The sequence below is a fragment of the Coloeus monedula genome (assembly GCF_965178545.1).
Source record: "Coloeus monedula genome assembly, chromosome: 3".
Classification (NCBI taxonomy): Eukaryota; Metazoa; Chordata; class Aves; order Passeriformes; family Corvidae; genus Coloeus; species Coloeus monedula.
This window is the reverse complement of record NC_138783.1, coordinates 86,701,091-86,728,760: the sequence shown is the minus strand read 5'-3', so window position 1 is coordinate 86,728,760 and position 27,670 is coordinate 86,701,091. Positions and strand designations below refer to the sequence as shown.

The following is a 27,670-nucleotide window of genomic DNA, read 5'->3' as shown; positions in this document are numbered from 1 at the left end:
TGACATTTCAGGGATTGTGATTATACTTGAGACATCAAGCCCCCTTTCCCCACCATTCTCTCCCCTGCCAAAAGTGTTTGAAGTTGATAAGCACATTCAGAAGTTATTAGGTGGAAAACATGGTGACACATTCACAGCAATATGATCGTACAGAAAAGCAGATGAAAAGTTAGGCTTTGATGAAAAGAAAGGAACAAAAAGCTTTTCAAAGGCTTTTTTTTTTTTCAGAAACATACTTGTTACAAGGAGTAAACTATATGACTCAGGAAGGATTAGAGCAAGGGATCTAGCTTTGAATGTGCTTCCATTATGTAGTTCTAGTCTCCAATATTATCAGAGTGCTTATAGGCGTGGGAAGGTAACAGGGAAGAGAAAGAAATGTGAAGTTAAAATTTGGCATGAATTAGCATACATTTTGAAATTTTGTGTAATTCCTAAGGAATTGTTAAGTTATACAGAAAAACTAAAATTCCTTTATTAAAAAAAGAAAAAAATACTATCACAATTTAATTTTAAATTTCAACATGATTTAATTCGAGCACTGCTGTTGATACCTCCACAGTATATACTTCAGACTTCAACAGGCAGTAGAAAAGTGAAGTTCCATTTACTGAAATATTTTTAAAAGCTGTATGACTTAATGAATAATCTCTAAGAAAGTTCAAAGACTTCCAGATTTTAATCAGTTTACTACTCAGATGTATACCTATTGAACATGAAAACATTACTTGAGTAGGGAATAATGTATAATTATGGCTCAAAGTGATAATACTTCTGCATGCAGTTTCTATTCTGAACAGTTACATATTCTAAATACTGTTCAGAAGTCTCACAAAGCCAAAAATTAATATTCCATCAGTTTACCTCATACCTGAAAACTCCAATTATTCTGAAGATGAAGAATAATATCTGCCAAAATATGAAGAACAAGTGAACTGTTTTTATGTATCGGCTGAAATTATTGAGGATGGAAAATGTATTTGAAGACTTTTTCTAAAGGCAACTATATTATTAGTTTGCACCAAATGTACTGTGCTCTGGTAGTTACAATGGAAATAAACAACTTGCACGTGTGTCCCTGAAGTAATTTATTTAATGATAAGCTTCAGCACATATTTAGTGTTTCAAATTCTTCTATGCATTGACATACTAATTGCTAGCACTTCAGAATACACACTGACTAAATATACTTTGTGTCAGAAGAATGTACTCAGATTTGCGGTACAATATTGAAAACATGGTATAATCTTAGTAACCATTTAACTGAGGAGATATTTATTCTGCAGTCTGAATAGAGCACTAAGACAACACTGAAGGCCATGTAAACATGAGAAGTGATTGAAGATTTAACCAATGGCTTTTTGAATGTCAGTATACCAGATATAAAGCTTCTTCTCCTTGGAATGCATGTACATGCATTTGTGGCAGAGAAAGGAAATTAGTTCATGCTGTAAGTCAAAAAGCCCTACGGGGCCAATGAGAAAGTTATACATTACCTTCTGCCTATTTCTCCTTGAAAAGAGCATAAATCTTGTACAGTATTCACAGCATCTGGTGGGATCAGCTCTACAATCTAATGCAGGTCCTGTAGTTTTCCTCCATGTTAGTGTATAATAGCAAAAAATTAAATTTTCCTCAATAAGTTGTAATGTAAACTACTACAACCAAGAGGAGATTCCATTTAAAGCCTCAGTTGGCCCTCTTTTTTTTTTCCTTCTGCCAGCAAAAGACTTGATAACAATAGAACATTTCATTTTATTGCCAACAAAATCATTCTCACTGGAGTCCCCTGAACTGACCTCATAAGTGAAACTAGAAGCAATGTTCCTTTCTCTTCCTCCTGGCAAGTCACTGGTTTTGACATGTCTGCCTGTACTATTCTTGGCCTTGGAGGCCTCTTCATCTTCCAGCTCTCCAGTGATCTCTACTCACATGTGCGTCACTGTGTCCTCTTGCCAAAGAGATGCTGTTCTTGACCCTCTTCTCCCACTTCCCTTGCCTCTCACTCTGGATAATTTCACCACAGAATACATGGAATTCAGCAATGACTCCTGTGCTGACAATTCACTGATCCCGCTCCCTCCAATTAATCTAACCTCACTCTCTTCAAATCAAAGTTCAGTGCATTCCTCTGCCAGGTCTTTACTGATGTGTAGCTATCAGTTTACTCTACATGACAGCCAGCACCATTCTCTTTTTTTTTACCCCTGCAAATCTTTCCATTTATTTCCTTTTCTCATAGCACTATCACTCCTTATCCTCACGTATCATTTTAGTCAGTTTGGACTCACATTTCAAGTTACCTCCAAAGCTCTTACAGATTAGCTCTGCTTAAGTGTTCTTTCCTGACTATTCACATAACTAAAAGATTAATTTATGGCTCTCCCACCTCTGTCTCTCAATGTTTTCTTTGTCTTCAAGAAATACCAAGGATTATTCTCCAAATCCAAAAGTTTGATCATTGCACGATTCTCTTTGCATCCCTTCACTAGTTCTCTTCTTACAAAAGCACAAGTATTGTCAGCTTACATAGATTAGTAATGTAAATCCATCTATTCACACTGTTTATTCACAGTGCAATATTTCCAGCTGCATCCTGGTGTTAGCCCTCATCACCATTTGTTATATTTCAAGTTAGTAGCTTACTCCCAAAAAGCTTCCTAGCACTGGTAGGCATCCCCCAAACTGCCTGTAAAGTCACCTTTACAGTATTCTTCCACTTCGTTTTGCCCTGACACAACTGATAGTACCAGACATATTCTGGTATTACACTTCTCTTTGTGTCTCTCTCTCAGCTGGACTAACACCACCTAACTTGGGATGTTCAAAACTAAGGCACTCTGAGCTAGGCAGCAATCAACAGAGCTATCACAAAGAGATAAGCACATATATGCATAAATAAGCACTGAGGTCCCTATCTTTCTTCAGATCAACTCACACATTTTTCCCCCTACACTCAGTAAGTCATCTGATAAAACAGTTGACTTCTTTCTACAAACCTTGTGCTTGCTATGTCCCTAAAACATGCAGCAACATCTCTGCCCTAGAGAGAACAAGCACAGGATGACAATGGAGTTCTCACATGTGCAGACACAAATCACAAAAGGTCAGTTATTCCTGACTGAAGGGAAGCCACCTGCAGTGCTAGACAGAAGTGGTTTCAAAGCAAAATAAAGAGAGCAAAAAAGATTTGCAGATATCTGATGTATGTGAAACACTTTACATATGGTTAAAATGCAAAGGAGATAAGAAGAGCTACAGCTGGATATGAATGATTACAAATGAAAAACAGAAAGGAAACTGCTCCCCCATTTCTGATCAATGCCACTACTTATCTGTACCAGATTCCTCCTCACTTTTCTTAAAGAAAGAGATTTGTTTTTCTGTTTGCCATTCGCAGGTATTTCCTTGCACATCTCCATGATCATTTGTAGTGTATCATCTTTCACTACAAAACTGGCTGTTGAGCTTTAGGAATGGTACTCCCCAATTCAGTGCCCCCACCAAAACTTTCCACACCACAGGCCACTCATCTTTTCCCCACCACAGGAAGTACAGGGCAGGTCAAACACCTCACCTTAGCAGCCTAAATTAGCCTTTTCTTTGTATTCATTACTACCAAACAATCTTATACCCAGACTACAAGTTGGCTGGACAGGTACCATGTTTTTGATCAGTGTTTTACTCTGCCTTGCTTTTTAACTGTGCAGGGCCTTGACAAGAACTTGTATCTGTGGTATCAGCAAGTGCACAACTCAGCACAACAGACCTGGGTGGAATAGGCAGCCCGGGGTTGAGAACATGCACATTAATGAAATCCTCATGACACTACCTGCACAGTAACTGTGCCTTGTACTAGCATGGCATGAACCGGAAGCACAGTATATTTCCAAAAGAAGTGCTTACCAGAAGAAACACACCGGACTTCAAAAACTGAATTAGTATCAAAAGAACAATAAAATATTCTGCAATACTGAAAGATTTTGCCTTGACTGTTTCAGTTCACAATCCTGGGACTCAAGAGCAATTTAGCTACTAAACATCGTCCTAGCCTCAGGAACTGATAGATAGCTCCTACAGCCTGGGGATACGACCTTCTGTTACATGAGTCTATACATCTGCAACTTATATGGTAATGTATGTTTCTGTAAATTCCATTTAAATTCAACAAGCATTGAAAGAAAAGAAAAAGGTGGCATCAGCAACTAACAGATGCAAATATTGCTAGATTAACCAGGCCATTTTGGTCCCAAAGCTAGACAAAAGGCCCAAGAGCCATTTGCTGTTCTATAAGCAGCCTTGTAAACACCTATCAGCAAGGTACAGCTCCATCTGGCAGAAGACAATTTCTTGCATTAGAATTCTTGTATTACCTCCTGGCTTACACCATGCTACTGAACCATCTCACAAGCTCTGTACATAATCCAACAGTGCCTTCAGGGACACTCTGAATGTTTGCATTAAGAAAAAAATGTGTCCTTTCACAGGAAGATATAAAACAAATGCACAAGATATTCTCAAAATATCATTAAAATGCACAGGAAATAGAGTTTCTTGTTCAACAGTTAATTAGGACTCATATTCCCGACATAAATCCCCAACCTTTAAAGAGGCACGAGCAATATCAAGAGTTTATCAAAAGGGCATGGTCTGGCCTAGTTCTGCCCTTCCTCAAATTCTTTGAAGAATGCCCATTAGCTTCATCTGAGACATATTAGGCCACCAAAGTATATTTTCAGCAATCACAGTCTCCTCCATTTCAGTCTCCGTTATTCCCATCTAACTCAGAAACAAGGTTAAGAGCAATAGTGTGGACCTCAGCACAAAGAATGAAATGGCACCCCCCCATCCAGAGCACATTTTCCATCTCTGTGTTTCAGCCAGTCCAGTTCATGGGCCCTCATCCCCATCATTCATCAGTCCACTTAGAGCCTGAGGCTTACTGGGAGTGGTAATAGCCTTTACCCCAAAATGCTGAACACAGCCACCTCCCACACTGAGGGCTCATGAAAAAACAGGTATTTTGCCAGTCTGAGGGTTTGTTCCATTTTCTCTGAAGATGCTTAAAGGGTGTAGATGTACTCAGCTTGGGTTTCCCAGTCTTTGGAACACAGGCTTGCTGGTTTCCCATATTCTGCTGCGACTGCCATGAATGGTGGGATTTTGCTTTTTAAAGCAGGATGGTTTCCTGGGGTGTCACCAGTTACACCGCAAATCATAGATGATCAATGTAGATAGTGTGGATAGGTCTGAGCAAGCCCTGTTAAGTCTTCAAGCAGAGGTACCAGCAGCAGTCTAGTCCCAGCATCATGGAGCTCAGTGCATTCCACTTCATTAGCCATGAAATTGTGATTACATTGCTACAACTGTTCAAAGTCAGAAACATCTGCATTACACCAAAGTTCCCTGACATGTCCTGAACTGTGGGATTCAGCTTCAGATTCATCCACCTAAAACCAGGTGCCTACTAGGAAGACAACTTATGGGAGATGGCTGAGGTCTCACTGCAGTCAGTGGAGATCCAGCCAATGCAGCAAGTGGAAACTGCAAAGGTGTCTCTTTCATCCTGCTCTGACACCTGTGTTTGCTAAAATAAGGAGCATTTTAGAGATAGCAAAAAACTCCTGAGGAGAACACAGAATGAATTTTTTAAATTGTTTAAATAGACAGACAAAGTTTAACTTGGAGGGTCTTACGTTGATTTACAGGTTTTTTATAGTGGAATTGTGCCCTCACTCCATCATGAGTTTGGATAAAGATGTATAAAGCAGAGGCTGTCTCTTTGTAGAAAATCACCTTTTTTATGACAGCAAAATTGGAAGATAAGTCAGACCAGTGTATTCTCTCCCACTGTCACCACATCCAAGTGCCCCCACTGTTATCTAATACTTGCAAAGCAGTCTCATTCACCACTCATCTCTAGAGTAGTAAACAACCCTTTTAACCCTTTCAATATTTGGATTCCTCTTTATGCAAGGATGTCTTCATTTTACAACTCTACATACCAGTAATTTTCATGTGCTTACTGTGAAATGTGTACTCCCTATCTTTTGTGATATACATGGCCCTTAAATTGCATGTAGACCAAAGATATTGTGGCATACTTTCCTTAGACTGCTAAATTATTTGCATCTTCATATAATTTACCAGGTTCTAGGCCAGTTCAAGTAAGTATGGGTATGTTAGGACAGTTACAAAAATCAGCTGTTAAATGGAAAGCTAGTTCCAATCTTAACCACTTTGTCATCACACTTCCTGAATCAAATGTTAATGAAAAATAAATCCTCTTCCGTACTAATAAATATAATCTTAAAATATTTATTAATTTCTTGCTAGCAAAATAGTCCTGTTTTATTTCTAGCTAACTATAAATAAGAACTTTGCTTTTAATTAAATACAATGTTTTAAGAAATGAGATGCCAAACTGAAATAATAAAACAAACTTGATATATTAGTATCTCCATTGGATTCTCTAAGGATATTTTCTCCTTCAAAGCTCATCATGTAAACAGAAGTTATTTGTCAAAGATTCTAGAAAGAACAGATATTTTCATTTCAGATTACTATTTCTGTAATCCAAAATAGCTCAGCACCTAGACAGTAAAACATACTTTGCGAACACTGGCATGTGGAAACCTTTTCAGCTGAAGCAAATGTTAAAAAAAAAAAAAAAAAAAAAAAAAAGGCTTAACAGACAAACATCATAAATTATATATGCTAAACTTCAAATTTAAGATTTATTTTATTGAGTCAGCACTAGCAACTGCAACCATGAGAAAACAAAGTGCTCCTCTTATTGACTAACAGTCTCCTTTTTCTTGTAGAGTATTTTAGGAGGCTCTTTGAAGAGGTTGCAATGCTAAAACATTCCTCCCAACCATCATTAGAAAAACACAAGCTTTATGCAAAACCTACCAAACAAAATATCTCACTGATGTGGCCAGCACACTGTGTAGGGAACAAAATTTTTTAAATCCATTGATTTATATTTTTTACTCCAGTTTAGCCAAGTACTTAACCCATCTGTGTCTTTTTTATTTTAATGTTTAAAATTAGGCATATTACTGGACAGCCATGGGATGTGGTACTTTTCTTATTTTCATGCATTAGTATGAATTTCAGTTATGAAGACAAAAAATATAATGAAATTTATATTAATGAAGTCATGAGAACAGAAGATAAGATTTCAGATTTTGACTTTCAGCAGAGCTTTTGTTGACTGGACTTCCTATTAATTTCAAATTCTTCCAATTTGAGATTCAGACTTTTTTTCATCAATTTTGAAAATTTATGGAAATATTTCTAGTTATGCTGGGTTTAATAAAAGCAAAAGGTCACATTTTATATCACAAAAACCTGGAGAAATAACCAGACAATGTTTGATTTTCTATTGTTGCACCAAGAAGGTTTTGATAATTTTAATGTTAAATGTCAATTAAATCCCTAACAGCTTTGCTGGTGCAGTACAAAGCTGTATGCATACAAAAGCAGAATGTGTTCCTTTCTAACACAAATCATGCTTCTATGAATTCTGTTATCTATTAAAAGTATCAGCATATACATAGAAACGAGAATACTTTCAATTCAAAACAGTGTATTATTTTCAACAGAAATTTATTTCTGCTAACCAAAAAATTTCAGCTGCTTTCAATCAAATATACATAAATGATCATATTTTATGGTGAAATTTGTTAACAGTATGTTCATGTCTGGCGTATAACTGACTAGATGATCCTCATCTAAGGAAAATTATAGACCACTTATTTAGGAATTGAACAAAGGATGCAGGAAGCCAGTCACAGAACCATTAAAAAGGAAATTCAGACTAAAACTTATAAGATTATTAGGAATCTCATTGAGAAGAATTCCTCTGTAACCACAGGTGTCTCCATGAGCTATAAACATAACTAATCTTGTATTTCTTGTGCAGCAAAAATTCCCCTTAGTCAATTACACTTTAAGATTTCCTTTTTGTACATGATCAGTCTTGACCATTAAGTCTATCAGGATGCTTGATTCTTATAAAAGTTATTGTCATCGAATTTGAAATTTGCTGTATGTATCCAGCATGAGGTTCTAATTTTAAGAAATAATAATAAATGCAGAATTTAAATGTAAATCTGTTATGTGGCAACAGAAGTGTCAAAATACATTCAAAACTTTTCCTGGAATGAGAATTTTAAGGTGAAGCAAACATAACTTTTGTTATGAGTTATTTCCAGCAGACTAAATGGCTGACAGGTAGTTTGCTAACTAAATATGCTTTACATCTGGGAATGGAAAAACAAATCAGTGTCCTTCCACTTTTGTCTCCTAAATATACTGGATAAATGATGCCTGCTTCCTGCACTGACACTGTTGGAGCTGCCCGAGGCCACACAGTGTCCAGCTGCAGACATCCTTGGTGACAGCTGCAGCAGGCAGGAGTCAGCTGCAGCCTGCAGGGAAAGCTGTCAGCTGCAGTTTGCAGGGAAGGCTGGCTCCTTTGCAAGGAACGAGCCCCAAACAAAGGTGGTGTAAAAGCGTCAGCAGAGGCAAAGGATGAGAGAGGAGTCTCTGTGTAGGTGCCAGCCGGCTTACTGCAAGGGGAGGATCCAGTGACAAAGACCGGGAAAAGGGGAGAGCACAGCATTTTATATGGAGGTGGAACAGAGGGAAACAGCCAATGGGAATTGACTGAGGAGGAGGCGACAACAGAGGACTATCCAATAGGGATAACCTAAGTGAGGAAATTACATGAGTAGACCAATGGGGCGTCGAAGAAGGGAGAATTTTCCAGAACTAATACATAAGCAACATGGGGAAATACATAAATGTCAACTTACACATAAAACTGGGTGGAGAACTCCTGAACCAATAAACTTAAAACATGTAAACTAAAAACCACTAGGAAGATGGGAACTCGCCGTAACCACGGGGTGAGAATCAGACCTCTGTGTTCTGGAGCCCTGTCCACCAGTCTTTTGAATGCTCTGCTGCAGTGGCCACTGCCACCTGCACTGCAACACTGCACATACAGTTTTAATGTGAAGTGAAATACAATGTCTGGGCACCTTTCCATGCACAACATTCAGGGAGAAGATACCAATAAGGAACAGTAGGAGAATCCCTTTCAAATCTCCGTATTCCCAGGGAATGAGATCATGTTCAGCACACGGCTACGCTTCACTGTGAACTGCCCTTTTATGGTCATTCCAGGATTAAGAGGGAAAGTGTACACGGAGAGAAAGCAATAAAAAGGAAGGAGAGCCACCATGGTTCTGTCTCATCCCATCCCCACCCTGCCTTCCTGAGGACAGAGCCCTCACCTCTGTCCTCTGCTCACCAGAGCACCTGGCTCTGCCACCTGACATCTGAAATGCAAAAAATCATAACAGGACCACGAACAGCCCGAAAACAGTGTGTGGTTGGCTAAAGAATGAGGTTACCCTTTAAAGTCCCTTTAATTTATATAGCCAGATGAATTATAGGTTTGAACCTGGCTCAGGAAGATCCTGGTGAAAAGTCCTGACCTTTGACCTAGCAGCCACTCAGGAGCTTGGGTAGCACTCTGGCATTGTCCCTGCCTTTCTTGTTATTCTGACACATCTGTGTGGGGGAGGAAAAGGCTGCGTGCCACTGGGCTGGAAATAACAAGTGAAGAGATATGAATAGAGAGACAGTAAAGGACAAGAGAAGAGAGTAGAGACCAATGAGGGTAAATGAATGGGTTGCAGTGTCTTAAATTTTCAGTGCATATATAATTTCAGTGTACATATTTTTTCAGTGTACAAAATTTCTATTAATATGCTTCTGTCCTGGTTATTGCTTACTTCCTCTTTTGCATTTCCTTTGAAGAATTTTTATACAATATCAGTGTATGACTGATGAGAAACTTATCCTGGGATTCAGCTCCAGATTCAGGCAGATGTAGATGAGAACTATATGTGAAAGAGTATTTTTGTGTAAGTTCCCACAGCGGAAGGTGGAAAATTTAGGCAACATAGCAAGCAGTGTGTAGAATACATGTCTCTACTGCAGGTCAAAAGAAATCACAGATCAGATTCCTTTGATTCTGTTGGGAGATGCTCCCATCTGTTGCCTAAATGAAGGTAAGCAGCTCCATTGGAGATGTGAAGACTGTCCCACTCAGTTCTCAGGATGGCCTGGGTCTATGTGTCTTATGTCATATCTATCAGATAAATAATGTCCTAGATACAGGATTAGTTAGGTATGTTTGTTTAGGCAAGTGAATAAAGCCTTATATCCCCACCAGGAGCTCAGATGGGAGCTTAGATGATTATCCCTTATCAAATCAGGTATTGTAATTCAAGCTGAAGCCCATCTTCTGGTAAAATGCTGTATTGAGAATCAAGATACTTTTGTTTCATGAAAATTGGCCAGAATAAAAATCATATTAAAATAGTGCATTCATTCACGCTTTGTTCTACCTTTTTCTGGAATAAAAAATAGCAAGAAAATTTAGCGCTTGAATTGAATGAAGATTGCATTAGGGAAGACTAAATTATTTCAAAATTGATGTGGGTTTGATGTACTTGTTTTTCAACTGAAGCGTTAATTAAAAATTTTAAATATTAACTTTTAATTAAAGACACTATATTAATGCATAATTATTCTCATTTACTGTGGTTTTCATAGACATACCCACATTTGTGTATAAGCACCATTAAAATTTGTCAATATAAATTGATAGTTTTACCCTTTAACTCTCATGAATCAGGAAGTAGTAAAAGTAAAGTGTCATGTATCAGTATTTCTTCTGTATATGTGCTACAGTGCAACCCTTATTTAAGAGCTGCTAAGAATTAACTATATATGTATATATGCATTACGAAGGTACAATATGTATTACTTAGCTTTATGACACAACAGCAGAGTTGGTTTTGATCAGCTGAAAAAAAGAAGCTAATTCTCTCCATCTCAGGATATCCCTTCAAAATGTCAGGACAAGTCTTCCCTTTCCACTGAATGCAGAAGGAATACAAATGAACAGGCTGAATAACATAGATGACCTCAGGTGTTATGAAGCACATTTCAAGTCAAGTATCCTATTTCTAATGGTAGTCTTGCTGTTTATGAGGAAAATGCAGAAAGTTCTGGAGTACCACCATCACAGCAAAAAATCTGTAACTTCCATGAGCTGAGAGTTCACAGAAAAGGTGACCTAAAAAGCCACTAACAAGGTTAACCCCCTTTTAAAATATTATCATATAATTCACACTTACGAGTTTAGGTGTGCAGACTTTTGTGCTGTGTCTTATGGTCCCATATACACCAGAGAGAACAGCCTGCAGTCACTGCTAATGTTGGGAAATCATCTGATTCTCAATTTACACTTCAAATTGCCAAGACTCTGAGGGCACTCACAGACCACACTGTCCCTGTACAACCTTCCTGGAGTTCCCTTCCACTCGCGGCCCAGGATTCCACGTCACCCTTCTCCAGGGTTCCCCCAGCCAGACATTCTCAATGTTACAAAAACATGTTGCAAATGAGGTAGCAGTGTATTCTAGCAAAGGGTGGATATTTTAATACTCATCTGCATTATAAAAAGAAATTTGATCATTCTTTCTACACTAAAACAGTTCAGAAATTAGCTGCTTTTCTGAAAAGTATTTTTGAAATTTCTGCATTATCAGAAAACTTGGAGATTTCAAAACCTGTAATTCTACCCCACCTGCAACAGTAATTATGACAAGCACTGGCTTACCATGCTTTTCTTAATTATTTCAGTAATGGTTTTTTATTGTATTTATTAATAGAATCCTATTCATTATCTCAAAACTTATGGAAAAGTTGACCACTCATTTTGAACTTGTTTCTATCTCTTCTTATCAGAATAGACATAGAAATTAGTATTTTTATGGCAGTTTATTCTGTGCATGTAAAAGTGTCAATTATTTTTAACCTCTTAAGTAAGAGAAGACACTTTATCTGTCACTGAACTTTTGAGTTTGACATCAATTAAAGTTCTCCCATTAAAAAGGAGTTATTAGAGCAACATGAAGACTTACACAATCAGTCTGTCAAAATGATATTACTGCAAAACCTTCAAAAAGGTAACCTTTCTTGTCAAACAGGCACAATTTGTAGGCGGCAGGCTTTAACTTCAAAATGAAAGCCCAAAGATCCCAAGGACCCTGCTTTACTCACATGTATGTGATAAATAAAAACAATTTTTAAAAAATATAACATTTAAGTAACAAAATGTGACAGACTATGTATACAAGAAAATACTGCTGTGTTTCTCATCACATTAACCACTAACAGAAATAATCCATATGATGATAGGTCTAAAAAGGAGAATAATCTAATCTGCTTTTAGTCTCATTAATTTTATTTTTGAAAATACAGAAAATATTACATTTTATTAATATGCTAATGACCACATGCTCACTGCAGTAATCAATGGAAATAGCACATGGAAACATCAACAACAATCCAAGGTCTTCCAAATTTAAATAAAATACACCACTGACAACAATGAGCTCTCACCAAAGCAGAAAAAGCAGAGGAAAAGACCTGTATTTGACTGTTCTCCCAGTTACTGCAAATAGCCTCTACTATAAACAGTCCTCACTGATGTATTAAAGAAATACAAAACAATTCCTTTGTTCATTTTTTTGTTGTTTTTGCTGTTGTTGTTGTTGGGGTTTTTTTTTTACTCTTACTGGGTTTTGGCCTTTGCTGGTTTGAAATAGTCTCAATTTTCTTTTCTCTCTCCTTGGTTTGATTATTCATAGCTATATTGCCCATCTTCTTTCTTTTAATACTTCACTTATCACTATCATTACAGACAAACCTCTGCTCTTGCTGAGAAAAGCACACTTTCCAGCATTAAAAAGCTCCTTGCTACACTACGAGAAGCAAAAATATAATTCAGTATATTTCAAAGTGAATTCTCTTCAAGACACTTTAATTCTCAGTCACAATGAAAAAACAATCAGTAAACAAGGTTCCAATGAATTGCAGGGACGGCAATCAAATTAACTTTTTCAAAGAGTCCAGCCTGCACTTCAGTAAGGCAAATTTTCACAGAAATTTAACGAACTAAGCAACAGTGTTTCAGTACAGCTTCTGCATTTGGTTTTCAAAGGGCAAAGATTTAGGCACAAGGTATCATTATAGAACCTCCCCAGAAGGGCCTACAGGAATAAAACAAAAAAGGGTAAGATCAAGAGAAGCATGTGTAGTAGCCACTGTCTTTCTGACAGAGAAATTGGAAAATAGATGAAAAAAAACTTAAGCGTGTAAAATTCATTAAATAAAAACAGCTGTGAAACTGGTGTAAAAAGACAAGAAAACTTCTAGGCAATCCTATCCCATGCACAAATCTATACCCAGAAAACTTGTAATATTTATAAGGATTATTATTAGCTCATATTTTTCTTCTTTATGGGTGGGCTATTTACACTGGCCTAAATGGCCATGTGACCTGACAGCCTGAAGGACAGCAAAACACAGCTCTCACACTTTGCAGGTAATCTCAATATGATTAACTACTTTTGGACCAGATACCACTCAAGACCAACTAACAAGACACCAACAGCCAAATTGTTGAGTTGCCTGTGAGCATACCTTTTAATACAGTACTGCCTATAAGGCCCCAACAAAGAAGTATTGCCTCCCAGAAAGTCATAGGGAGAGAAAAGGGCTTTGTACACACTGAAGTGTTGCACCAAGCAGTGGAAATGGATGAGTCCTAGAATAACAAATACCATAGAGGGAAAACAACTTGTCCCCCAATTACAGGCAAACCAAGATTATCTCATGCCCAAAAGAGAGTTCCAGTGAAAAAAAGAAAGCCAGTCTGGACTAGCTGAACCACAGCAAGAGGTGGATGGAGCACAGCAGCTAATGTGATTTCAGAAGTAATTTGAACATTTTAGAGAACTATACTTATAAGAGAATGGACTTCTTCTATTTTTTTTAATGTATCTGTTCCATTTCTTATAATGTTTTGCCTCTGTAATTCAAAATGTACCAGTAGCTTCCCACATTTGTGGCAAACGTCTCCTTTTCATATATTTTCTAAAAAATTAACTAAGATTGAGACTCTGCATTAGATTTTTTTCCCCTTTGTATGACATAGAGCTACTACACAACACCCAGGTCAGTTGGCCACTACATCTATCAAAAGCCTTTCCTTTTCTACGTGCTGGATATACTGAGATGGTAACAAAAAGAAATTCAACACAATTGTTAGCTCAAAGACCTGGTGGAAGAAAGCAGCAAAGACTATTTCAGTCCTACTTCTTTTCTTGTCAGAAATATACCTCTAATCTAGGAAAACAAGGTGGCAATATCAGCCAGCATGATCATAAGAGTGGAGTCACTCAAGAGAGACTGTAGACACTCCTTTCGTCTCACACAGACTTACTTATGGTTCAGGTAAGGCACCATCAAACCTTTTATTTAAAGATCTGCAATGAAACATGAGTGCTAGACCACAATGGGAGCAGAGACATGGACACAATAACTCCTGACACATGGCCCACATTCTCGTTAGCACTGCTGACATTGATGAATTATCTTGGAGAATAATGCACTGACCTCTTTTAACTGCTTTCTGATTTAATAGGCTCCATTAAAAAAAAAATTAAATCACAATCATGACAAGCCTAACAGCATAATGGTATATATGACCTTCAGTTTGTGCCTTTTAGCATTTAACAAAAGTGTATTTACCTCAATGCAAAAGCAAAAAGGCTGCAAGTTAACTCCTACCTTCTACCGTAGAAGTTTAACCAACTACAGAGCCTTTTTATTTTCACTCCAGAAGCCCCTAAAACTGGATAACACCTATTTTAGTTATATTTTTTTATCTAACCATGAAATTCTGTGCATTTAGATATGGAACCACTCAAACCAGTTTTAGAGGATCTGGTGGAAATTAAACGCAGTGAAATGAAAAATGAGGTAATTTACTTGCCTTTTAAAAGATTGCTAGAAAGGTGAATGTTCTCAACTATGATTTCAGCCCATATTAGTAGTGGTAAAATATGAATCCTCATGGCCAGACGTGTCAGCAAAGAGTTTTTTATTCAAACTTCATCAGCTCTCAGTGAAAAATTATTTTCTGCAGATTTTTCTAGTAATTCATTTTTCCGGTTTTTACATGACTACTATTTAAAGAGACACTGAAGAAGCACTACACTGCTCTTTGAGGCAGAAATTCTGATTTTCAAATCCACCTTTCAGCATAAATCATATCTGCTATAAAATCCTGGGCTTTAGAGATATTTCAAGAAAATTTTCATAAAAATATTGTTCTGATAATTTTAAAAAAACTATCATGTGAAAATTTCACAAAGCACTTCCCAGAACCTATCTATCTCACCCATCTATATGTAGTAAAGTTTCTATTCTTCACCCTTCTTTACAGATTGTTAGAAAAAGAAGAGGAGAAACATTTGAGCAGTCTAAACAAAAAAACTCTACAAATAAATAAATAATACCTTTCTTACTACAATATTCACTTATGTAATTATCATCATAGCTCTGCAACTTGAAAGAGGAAGTTATTTCAGAAAACCTGTATATCCTCTTCACATGCTAGAAGTCAGCTATGGATACTAGTCTAAAGAAATACAAGATTTAATTTTTTTTTAAATGTCAAGCCAAAGCAAGAATGAACTTCCTCACAGATACAGCTTGAATCTCCATTTTAGAAAGAAACTTTTTTTTATTCAGGACCACTCTGATAAAAAGCCAATAAATATGATCTCTTACGCATGTTGAAACACAAACACACAGAGCAAGCTAACTGTGGGGTAGCTACAGGAATCATTCCATCCTGATGCACATCTGATTTAGTTCATGTATTTCAATATTCACCTCTATGTAAAATATTCATTAATTTTAACACAATGGCAGTAGACTAGATGGTCAAGACATGTATGGACGAAGAATAAGAAGCTGGATGTTAAATCAGTTAAAAAAGCCTTGCTCCAAGAGCATGAGCAGTGTGAGCCTCTAAATGAGCCAACCAAGTACCATATTCAATCTGAAATAAAGCCTGGATGCACAATGGCCTCTCTCATCCCTTCTTCTCTCTCTTCACCTCTTCTCCCTCCACCCCATCCAGTTCCTATGAGAAGGAAATGCAGATAGAAATGCCAGATTGGAAATACAGCACATACCAACCCATTTATCAAACTGGGAGTCTCAGGTTCAAGGACCTAAGCGTGATGTGTTACCTCACATCTGCACCACAGACCTTTAAGCCACTTCTAGTAAAGTCAAGGTGTTTTTGAAGAACTAAAAAAATTACAATTTTATTCTTCTTTCTAGATTTGCAGCTGACCTATCATTTCAAAATATGAACCAGAGAAGTTCATAGTGTTTTCTATGAAACCAATATAACATTTTTGTTTTCTATAAGCAGAAATAAGCCAAATTTCATTATAAGAATGCATTTTTTTTCTATTTGCATGGAACCTGGTGATAAGTTCTGGCAACAGGAGTACCACAGAGTATTGGAGAAGACAGAAGAAGAAAGTAGTCACTGACTCTGCTGGAACTTAAATAAAATCTTTACATATTTATAAGTTGGTAGTACTGGCCAGCAGTTAGCCAAGAAAATGAATATATTGTTCTATTACTAAAAATGTGACAACATTTCTTCTTAATACTTTAGATTAGTGTCTGTTAAGAAGAGCCAAAATACACTGTTGTTATGTCCTTGCCTTTTCTACTCTCAGGAAAAAGATAGGACTAGTATTTTCAAGAAGAACTGCATGAAGGCTGACCCTTCATGTTTCCAGAATGCCTCAGCATAGCTCCCAGTTTCTCTAACCCAAATTTTCCCTTCCTGCTCTCTAGGTTCCCCTTGCCATCTGTCCTGATCATGAGGTAAAATTAGAAAATGATGGTTGGAAAAGACAAGAAAGGGGTTCACCTTGCCAAATTTTACCTGTGTAGGAGTTCCAGACTCCCTGTGTACTCAATATCACTATAAGTATGCACACAGAGAAAAATCCATCCTGTGTGTTTTAAATACAAAGCTTGGCATATAATGCTCTCCAGGTGTGCTTAGGCAAATTTGTTCAGTGGAGATTAACATTGTAAAATACAATAGATATTATAAAGTCTTGAAAGATCACTTGTATCCCAACAGATTGTACCAGCTTAATGACATACTTGGTACAGATTAACTGGGGGAGAATTTTATGACTTTTTTTCCATGAAGGAAGATATAATCCAAGATACCTTGAAATCCTTTGCATAAAGTAGTTTCTATAAAAGTAGCACTGCACAAACACAGCAGAGTATCTGCTTTCTGAAACTACCAAAAATATCTAGAAATCATTACTCTTAAAATTATTTTCATTCCAAGTGCTGTTGGGAAGTTATTAGGTATTGATTCAGTTGGTAGCCTGTACTTAGAAAAGGTGACCAAGAATGGGTTATGGTCCATGTTAAGAAAGTACAGATATATATTACATTTGCCACTCTCCTTGCTGTTCATTGATTTGTTTTAAAGTGTTAAATTGCTTTATACAATTTGTGACTTATAAGATGCATGGCATACAATTTCTAACACAATACTCTATAAATATGATCACTCCTATAACCTGTATATCTAGTAGGATCACTAGTGTGCTCATAAATTTCCAGGTAAGAGATTTAATTCTTCCATCCATACTGGATGCAAATGTGCTTTTCCAAATATACCAGAATCAGTGTCCTGCATTTCAACTTAACAAGAAGAATTAAATTCTTATCTGGTTTCAGTGTAATCCAAAACAGTTTTTCTTTCTATGCTCTATTTTCATGTATCTATTTCTTTTCCTTGCTTAATTTAGTGATATGTAATGCCAGTAAACTAAAAAGATCTGCAAGAATTGGATGGATAATTTTATGCATATTATGTATACATAGATTATTGCTCAGGAGGAAATACAAATACAGCAAATACACCAGAAATGTGAGTAGTTGGCATCCATGTAACATTTAGGGAAGAGCTTTTAGAATTACATTCATTACTCACTTGTATGACAGACCAGTACGTTTTAGAACTTGTCCTTTAATACTCCTGAGTTTAACCTTTCAAATTTATGAATTTCTGAGCACCTCAAAGATTCTAAGTTCCAAAGAACCACTGATTTGGAAAAAAAACAAAAAAACCAACAGCCTTCTTCATAGATCATCACTGTCCCGTTTAGTGCAGACTTTCCCCCGACTTCCACCTTCTTGAAACCCACACAAGCAAAGTTCAATACACAGGGTTTGGAGAGTTAGTACATATGCGAAATAGCAGATTTTGGAATGCCAGGACTGGTTTGCGCTTTTCTCTTTATTTTTTCATAACCATTTATACCAGGAGATAGTCTGAATTTCATATCTAATTTTTTTTATTCATAGGAGTATAGAAACAGTAGCTTTATGCTAGTGAAAAATACTCTGAAATCCAAAAAGGCAATTCAGAAGTTGTATATGAGATGTCCTAAATGACATGCAATACTTCAGAATTTAAAATAAGAATATTTTTTAACATCGAAAATGTTGATCTGGTTCTTAGATTGATATGGTTTGTGTTGTTTGTGTTTACTCTTCATCTTGCTACCTTTTTTTTTTCCCCTCTAAAAATGGAATCTTTCTATCTGATAGCAATGACACCGTCAAGTATCTTGATGATATGCGGTTACAGTTATTTAACTGCGCTACTAGCATTCTTTCTTTACTGTTACTGACCTGAAATCAAAATGTATGTCAATAAAATTTTAGTTCAATTTCTTTGTGTGTTTCATGGATACATACATGCACAAACTGTACAATTTAGAGTCACTTTTAAACCAGTCTCGAAATCTTCAATTTGAAAGACTCAACACTGAGGATTTTATGAGACAATGTTAAATTAATAATGTTTTGAATGAGAAGTATTACATGAATTGAACATTTTACTTTTTTTTAATATATATATACCTTAAGCTATGTGAATTTGTTGCATATATCACATTTTACCATTATTTGTTTCCTTGCTCAAAAGCTCACATAATTAACTGATGTCAATGTTTTGTAGTCATATCTATTTCTTAAAAAGTATTTGAGGTATATTTAGGGTTTGGGTTTGTTTAAATTTAAATGAGATCAACACAGAGAACCAAGTGAGAAGAGTTACACATGAGACTGAACCAAAATTGCCATTTCAACACAGATACTTGCAAACAGTGTTTTCCTTATATTGGCACCATTTTGAATACTAATATGGAATATTACCATACCATAACAGTTGTGCAAAGCTTCACTGGAATTACTAGACTATAATCTCACATTGGTTGAAAAGGTAGAAGGTAATTCCACTATCCTGCAGGATTTGGTCAAACGTAAGCATTGGAAAAAACAGAACTTTTTAAACTTCAACAAGGACAGATGCCAAATCCTGCCTAGGGGGAAGAAAAGCCCTTGCAACAAAAACATCTGGGGACAGAGCAACCAGGGAGCAGCTCAGCAAGGAAAGCTCTGGAGGGGTGATCTTCATGTGAACCTGTGGGAAGTCCAGAACCAAAGGCAGCCAACAGCCTCTGTGACTCTATGGAAAGGGGAAGGTCCCTTCCATTCTGTATCTTTCTATGTTTTTTTCTATGACCCTATGATTAAATACTATTTCTATGACCTTACCCCACAATATTAAAGTGACACGTCTGAAGGATAACTGCTTCCTATGGAACCCAACGAAACACCGGATCATTGCAATTGCATTTTAAGTGCCCTTTTCCAAAATTTTAGAGGATGAAACACACACATTTCACAGAATTTAAAGGCTAAAACCATACTAAAATTTTAATACCTGAATCACATAGCCATATTTTAATGAGTGAAATGACAAGTATTTAAATCCCATCTTTCTTTACTGGAAACTAATTTGCTAATCCAAAAGACTTCTTGGCAATAAGAGAAGAGAAAAAGTAACACTTGTATGTCCACAGGCCAAACAATTCAAAGCTATTAATTCTACTCAGAAGACATAGAAGACATTTTAAGCTTCATGAAAACTTCACGGTACAGATAAATCATGCTTCAAATTGCAAAAGGAAATAGCCTCTTACTTAAAGGCTCAAAGTACTACTTTTCTCCCTTTTTTCTAAAAATAAAAAAGGTGAATCCATATTCATCCACATTTCCACTTACACTGTCTGCAGACCTTAAATAAAATCAGAAGAAATACTAAAAAAACCAAACCACCCACAACTCAGGAAATATTCTTAAAATGGTATGCACCACTGTTGTAGGAATACTTCTTTCATGGGCTTCGATGCAAGCTATGAAAGTACTTAAAATAAGCTCCATTTACTTTGTTCAGCTGCCACAGATGTCAATATAACATTTGAGAGCAGTCATTAGATCAACACTGACAATTTAAAATATTGCAATGATTGTTGTTGGATAGCTCAATGAAAACTGGCATTTTTCTTAACAAAGCCAGTTTGGAACCTAATAATTTAAGATGAATACATGCTGAACTACCTTTCTACTGAGTTGAGTGATCAGGTGAAAACTGTTTATAGTTTTGCCCTTTCTATCATAACAGTGAATAGGATGTTGAAATCTAGATTACATTTGTTAAACTCAGTTCCCTAAATCTGATAATTAGAGATTTTCATATGCAATTGCATTTGAAATTTATTATTAGAATCAGCTACTAAAAAAACCTTCTAATGCACTTATTTGAACAGAACTCTGTTATCATGTCAAGTATCAACATTTAACCCATGACCATTTACTCCTCCTTATTGATCAGAAGAGTACTGGTAAATGAGATTGAGATAATTCTTGCATTATAATTATTAAACCTTTACTCAACAGTTCATTGAATCTTCTTTAGGTATTTTGAATGTCCCCAGATTCGATCTTCTGGAGCTGCACAGGTGATCAGAAAGTCCACAGGTTAATTGAGTATGGCTATTTTGATACCACATTCCTCGACCAAGGTCTCCATCACCAAAATTCATACCCAAAATGTAGGGTTAGTTTTATTCTGATCAGAATCAGCTTTAAAAGAGCAGCAGCATAATTGTGGCATAGGGTGGTGTTAATAGCAAGAAAATAGGAGAAAAATACACTAAATTATCAGGAATAAAAAGGACTGTAGCTGTCTAACACATAATCCAGTAGAGACATTTATGTGTTCTTTTTAAAGCGTTATTTTCAATAAGTTGTTTAAATAGGATACACAGGAGGTAGCAAAGAACACCACATTTTTCCTCCCACGTACATGAATGACAGTTCTCACGGGAAGTACTGTTTCACAGACTTTGCATCTGAGGGCTCTCAAACACAGATAAATAGGATATCCTACTGAAAATAGTTTTGCAGTGAATACCTCACAAAACAAATCCTATGATAAAACCATTTTTTTTTCTTAAGCTATTATCAGAAACCAATATTTTTGACACTTCCAAATTATTCTTACTCCTAGAGAAGACAGAGAATATTAATTCAGCTCTGTGTATGAAGGGAGGGCAATGACAGAAAAATGCAAAACCTGAAAATATGCACAGTGCCTGCAGGATCATATCCAGCTAACCTTATCACTGTAACTCCACATTAGGCTCTTAGGCTCATAGCCTGTTCCTCTGGGCAGACTGACTTCCCCATGTATTAAATCATTTTTCCCACATTCTTATCCCATTACATAGAGTTATCCAATCAATTCTTCCCATAACCAGCACTGTGATATAGGCACAGTCAGCCAAAATTTGCTTGAAATAAAATTGGAGTATTTCCCACAATAACCACTTTCTATTTTTGTCAAATATGTTCATCATTTATCTGTGATTCTTTTTTTTTATTCACATCGCACATCAGGGACACAGAGGGGTGATTGGTGTTGAATTATAATAGGATTAAGGAACATAAGTTACTTTCTGTTTGAAATACTATGTATTGTTAAAAGGTTATATAAATGCCTTTCTTACAGAGAAAATTAAAGTCAAGTTGTAAATTGTATTAGCAAGTAAAAAAAAGATAATTAAAACTCCTACAGCAATGAGAACTTGTTATGTTATGGAGCTGGTATCAAATTTTTCATTGGTAACAAAAAGATTTCTGTGTATCATTTTCATGTTCCTCAAGTTGGTCTGACCTAGTAGAATGCTATATTGCAACAAACAAACTCAGACATATGTTACTAAAAATTTTAAAAACTATTATGAAATGAAGCATCTAGACTAAAAGAGACATCTGCAATTTTATTTCTTTTATCTTATTCCTTGAGAAAAATAAAACTCTGTTGATTATTTTACGGTCTGAATTGATACAAAATCATTATGTAAACCTCTAGAATTCATCCAGGCAACAAGAATACGATGTCTTTATCTGACCATTTGCCAAGCAAAAAAGTACTGTCCTACATTTGGGGTTTTCCTTTATGTTAAGCTCTTATTTTTGTGTAATCTTTCTTTGATAATTAGACTAAAATCATAATAGGAATATTATCTTTCCCTGCCTTCTGCTTACTCACAAATGCTGTCTCTGAGCAATTACCTTCATGTTATTAACATATCTGATGTTTTCTACAGGGTCAAGCAAGGAAAATAGTTGCACTTCTGTCTAGAGGCATAACGATCATTGGTTTGCTCTGATGTTTGCTTGTTCTAATGTTTACTCTTGACCGCATACAGCAAATATCCCCTGCTCTTTATCTCCTTTTCCAAGCCCCACAGACTCACATTTCTTTCTATTTCTACTACTTAAATACTTGTCTTTGTATCCACAATGCAGGAAAAGTATAAGAAATTGAGGGGAGAACAGATATAATCACACTCATGTAAGTAACATGAAAACTGAAAAAGACTTGGATTTACACTGAGCAGCAAATTGAACAGGAGTTTGATATTACCTAGACTAACAAAGAAAAGGCAAATAGCTCCACATTCTGTATAAAATCTTATATTTTTTAAATGTGAAAAAAATAAGAGGACTGTGCCTGGAATATCATGTTCAGCTCTGGCCTTCTAAATTACTAGGAGGATAAGGAAATACTAGGGTACATCTAAAATTTTCTTTTTAAGGAGGAAGGGTTAGAACACATAGATACAGTTTGATGAGGAAGTTTTCAAGATGGACAAAGAGCATCATTTGGTGCTACTGATTCTAAAAAAGCAAGAGAAAGAAATTGTTATCCTGAGCTTGCTCTTCCTAGGACTTTCAATTTTGGTTTTGTCATAACATTGCTTTCTTTCCTTTTGAATTTGAGTAATTCTAAGTGAATCATCCAGGACAGTCATTCATTATTTGCCTTCAGATTTCTGGGGCTGGTTAAAAGCTGAATCCCTAAGTGGCTGGTCTTGGAAGGCACCACTGGGGCTCACAGGAAGCCTGGGGAGCAGCATTAGTGACTGGTCTCCAGCAGGACTTTGTGCAGCTGATCACATTGAGAACTTCTGCCTTTTCCACATCCTTTGTCAGCAGGTCCTTTCCCCATTCAACGAGGCTCATATGTCCCCTATTCTTCCTTTTGCTGCTGATATACCAGTAGAATATCTTTTTTGTTGTTCTAACACCATGTTTAACAGATTCAAAGATAAAAATATTTTCATGGCGATAAATTAAACTTATTACAATATTGCATATTGTAAGCTACACGTGAATCTTTTTATTTCAGTGGAACATAATGAATAATCAAAAAAGATCACAAGGTCCGGAAACAGCAAGTAGAATTCATAGCAACCAAAAGATCTTTCCTCATAGGCAATCTCCCTCTTTCCCTTGTGAGCACTGTCCAGACAGAAATGGTTTCTACGTGTGTTGATGGGTAATGTCAGAGAAGGGGACAAGGTCCAAATGCATTCTGGGTAAGATATTTGGTGACACTTGCCAGCACACTCTCAGCCAGGCACACATGGATATGACCTGGTATGTCCTCAGCCAGCAGTGTACTCTGAATGCCAGGCTACTTTAAGGTGCTTCAACGCAGAGAGGGAGGCCTGTTCCCTTCTCTCTTCTTTCTCAGTGTAATCTTTCCCACCTAAATGCCGTCCTACTGGAACCACCTTACAGGCACAGCACTTCCAGCACACGAGCCTGAGTTGTTTGAATGGTGAGAATGGGACACCAGACCTGTCTTCCCCTTACATCCATTTGTGGATTACCATGTCCTTGAGGCAGTAGGACTCTTGATCCAGGGGAAGAAACAATTAGTTGTTGTTCTGAGGGGGAGGCTTCCCCAGGAGGCTAGAGAGATTTCTGAAAGACTATAGCATTCATGGTCATACAGTCACGTGCCTCCCCAGCACAGGATTTCTTCTGATGAAGGCACTCCAGAGAGAAGCACATCAAGCTGGTAAGACCACATCATTGTAGGCAAGTTATCACACCTAGCCACCTCTGGCTCTGGCTGGGCAGCAGAATATAGCATTGCATAACACATCTGCTGGGTTGCCTCTGCTACCTTTTTAAAAAGAGAAGAGGAACCTCAAACTGCACCAAGTGCCACTGCACAAAGACACACAGAGGAAAGGTCATGAGCCCATAAGCCCTCTTAAAGAGCAAGAAGCCTACTTTATGCCTTTTTCTTTCCCTGCACAGAGGGTCATCATGGTGCCTCTTGCCATGAGGAACCCACAGCTTCCATAGAATCTCCCACTCTGTTGTATCGAGGTGCACTCATCAGACATGCTTATCAACCCTGTCTGGGATTCCTCTTACAGGAAACTGTGTCAAAACATGGTTTCCAAAAGCGCTGCTTCTAGCAAAGGCCCCCCTTAAACACATTTTCATCATTTGGCTTAGCATGCAGCTAGGAAGGAAGTGTATTGGAAGTAGCGAACTCTGCTCTATGACCCTAGGCACCACTTGAGACAGACGTGGCAAGTGTACAAAGAAATTTGGGAAAGACAGACCACCAGCTCAGGCTGCAATAAAGACATCTTAACAAAAGTCAGTCAGCAGAGGGTCATCATCCCCCCACACTTGGTACCCATGATTTTTCTCTGTTGACTCACAAGGGTTTGAGAGATGAGAGAGTAACAATCTGGATCTGTACTGGGAGAAGCACTGCAGAGGACCCTCAATAGGGATGTGAAACATATTGAGTCATTCTGGGCAAACAGGGAAGAAATGCAGAAAATTCACTTTATACTTTGAGGCAGCCTTCATAAATAAAAGTAAGCAAATCAAAATCCTCAAGGGATATTACGTAACACCTCTTGCTGCCCAGAGAAGCCTCAAAATATATTGAATTTGTGAACATTTGACTGAAACAAGTATTTTCCTAACATAAATTGTGAAGAAGCTCATGATCTGCCTGCTGTGATTAAAAGGCAGCCAGCAAAAGTGGGCTATTATGTTCTTTCTGCTAATTAATATCCATTGCTGTCTTCCTGAGACCACTGTGGATTCAGTTCTCACATCTTTGTTTACAGTGGCTACAGTCTTTCCCAGTAATCTCTTCCACCAAAAGCATATGTATAGAAGGCAATTTCAGAGCATCTGTGTACTGTCATCAGCTTTGCCAAAGAATACGTTCCAGTAAACACTGCTTAACAGACTAGCCAGGCTTTACATCTTCAGTCAGTCTCATAAAAGTTTTGTGAAGAACATTTTGTTACAAAATCCATGTAGAAGACACAGTGTTAATGCTACATACAAGTTAAATCTCCAAATGAAAAGGTGAAAATCTGTGAAATATGAACAGAGCAATCCACAAGCCCATTATTGCTGTATCACCATTTTTGTGCAAGGGGTTCACTTCCAGGAAGTCGGTTAGCTATCACTATGCACTACATAAGACTGTTCTGCAGTCTCAAAGGTCCTGACAACCAAGAGTTTGATTTGATAGACATCCATCTTTCTAAAATATCTCATCAGAAAACTATGGGGGACGAGCTAAGCTGTGCTATGAGTAGCACATCCTCATAGCTTGAGTTTTAGCAGCAGCACTTCAGACCACCTTTCTTTTCAGGGTTATCATTATCTTGGTTTCAGAAAATCATGTATGATTAACCATATTAATAACATAGGTTTGAGGGCTTTGAGGTAAACAGCTTAGAAGAAAGCTGATAGAGTTGAGAAAATATAATAAACAATGTAAAGAAAAATAAAGAGAAAAAATAAATTGGTGTGAGCTTAACAGTATCCTTTGCCCTAAATATGCAGAAAAAAGAATCAAGGAATTATGTTTTAGCTCAATCAACTACACTTTAAACTTGCACTTTGTGTTTAGTCCTCATTTTTCCAGTTTCCACTTACATCTTGCAACAACAGTCTCAAAAACTGGAAGTATGTGGAAAAATATTAAACTGTTGTATGCATTAAGTACACCTTGTGCATTAAAAACCTGCTGATGAATGACCTGCAAAGAAAATTCCACTATTAAAAAGCTCTATTAATTATTAATTAAAGAATTATTAAGCAACAACTTGAGTTATTACTGGCTGCTCGTCACACTTTCATTCATAGTACCTAAGCAGGTGGTCAAAACAAATAATTGCTTTTAGGTAAATAGTTTACTCATGGGATCAGGGAGTAAAAATCAACTCAGTCTAAATTAGGACATTCCAGTTTTTCCTGATGATAGAATATCCATTAAAATGTGAATATGAGAAACTAGGTTTAAACTGCATTTAACAATAAGGCAACAATTTACAATTTCTACAGAGCTAAAGATTGAGGGTGATCAAAGAAGGAATTTCTGAGGCTTTGTTTCTCCTGGAGTTCCACTGTGCTCCCACCAGCTTCATGCATTCTATCAACATTATACAAAAATAAAGTGATCTGTCTTCCATCTGCATTTCAGTTGCCAAAACCAAATTAGGAACTCAAGTCTATTTTATAGACCCTTTCTCTAGATTTTTCTCCTTAGAAGATTCATTGTTTGCCTAGAGAAAAAAAAATCAGATTTAATGTGAGTTTAAAATTGTACCTGAAGAACTCCATGAAAGAGAAGCCATAACCATGCTGTTCAGCAATTCCAGCACAAACAACATTTGCAGATGCTCCAATCAATGTTCCATTACCTGCAGTTCAGAAAACAAAGACCAGTTTATAGTTGCGCTTTCTTTCTTACTCTTCCTCTGTTTATTCTGTATTAAAGTACTAAGATGTACTCATTACAAATGAAAAATCAGTTTCTGTTGTATAGGTTTGGAAAGAAACATACAGTCAATATCTCCACATCCTATAAATAGCTTCACGCTTTGAAATGTAAGTCTGGTATTATTCTCTGATTCTACTTAAGCCAGAAAAATAGGGAAGGAACATAGCACCAATAACCCTGCCAAAATAACACCAGAGACCTGCATTCAGATAAACTTGTTGATTTTTTGTTTTACATAAATAGAAGGTGCCATCAGGTGAGGTGAAAAGAAAGATGAGATAGTTTGAGGATGCTAAGAATAATGGATGCCTTTTTTCCTTATGCCAACCTGACTTTGAAAATGTAGTGTTTTATTTATAGATAAATTAATTAATTTGCAAGATTTGTTTGGGGGATTTTAATAGAAATTTAAAACACAGTTAAGTGTGACAATGGAGGAGAATGAATCTGTTTCACATCTCTCTCCTAAGGATCACAGACTTTGTTTACCTAATCACCATGGTTCTTCAATAAATAAGGAAGCATAATTTCACCAAATTACCTTGTACAAGCCTGCACAGGAGAACCCACCAAAGAAAAATAATTTGCCACATTTATATTGTGCATCTATCCTTACTTCTCTTCTCCCAA

The 27,670-nt window shown here is 36.8% G+C and overlaps 1 protein-coding gene across 1 annotated transcript in view; it reads right to left on the bottom strand.

Annotated features, from left to right (window-relative positions):
- OCA2 (OCA2 melanosomal transmembrane protein) overlaps window positions 1-27,670 on the bottom strand; it is a gene marked incomplete at both ends in the record, with an annotated part of 166,150 nt that overhangs the window by 13,318 nt on the left and 125,162 nt on the right. The window contains one exon of the mRNA XM_082277630.1: window positions 26,867-26,960. Coding sequence (XP_082133756.1) covers window positions 26,867-26,960 — 94 coding nt within the window. The remainder of the gene's footprint in view (window positions 1-26,866; window positions 26,961-27,670) is intronic.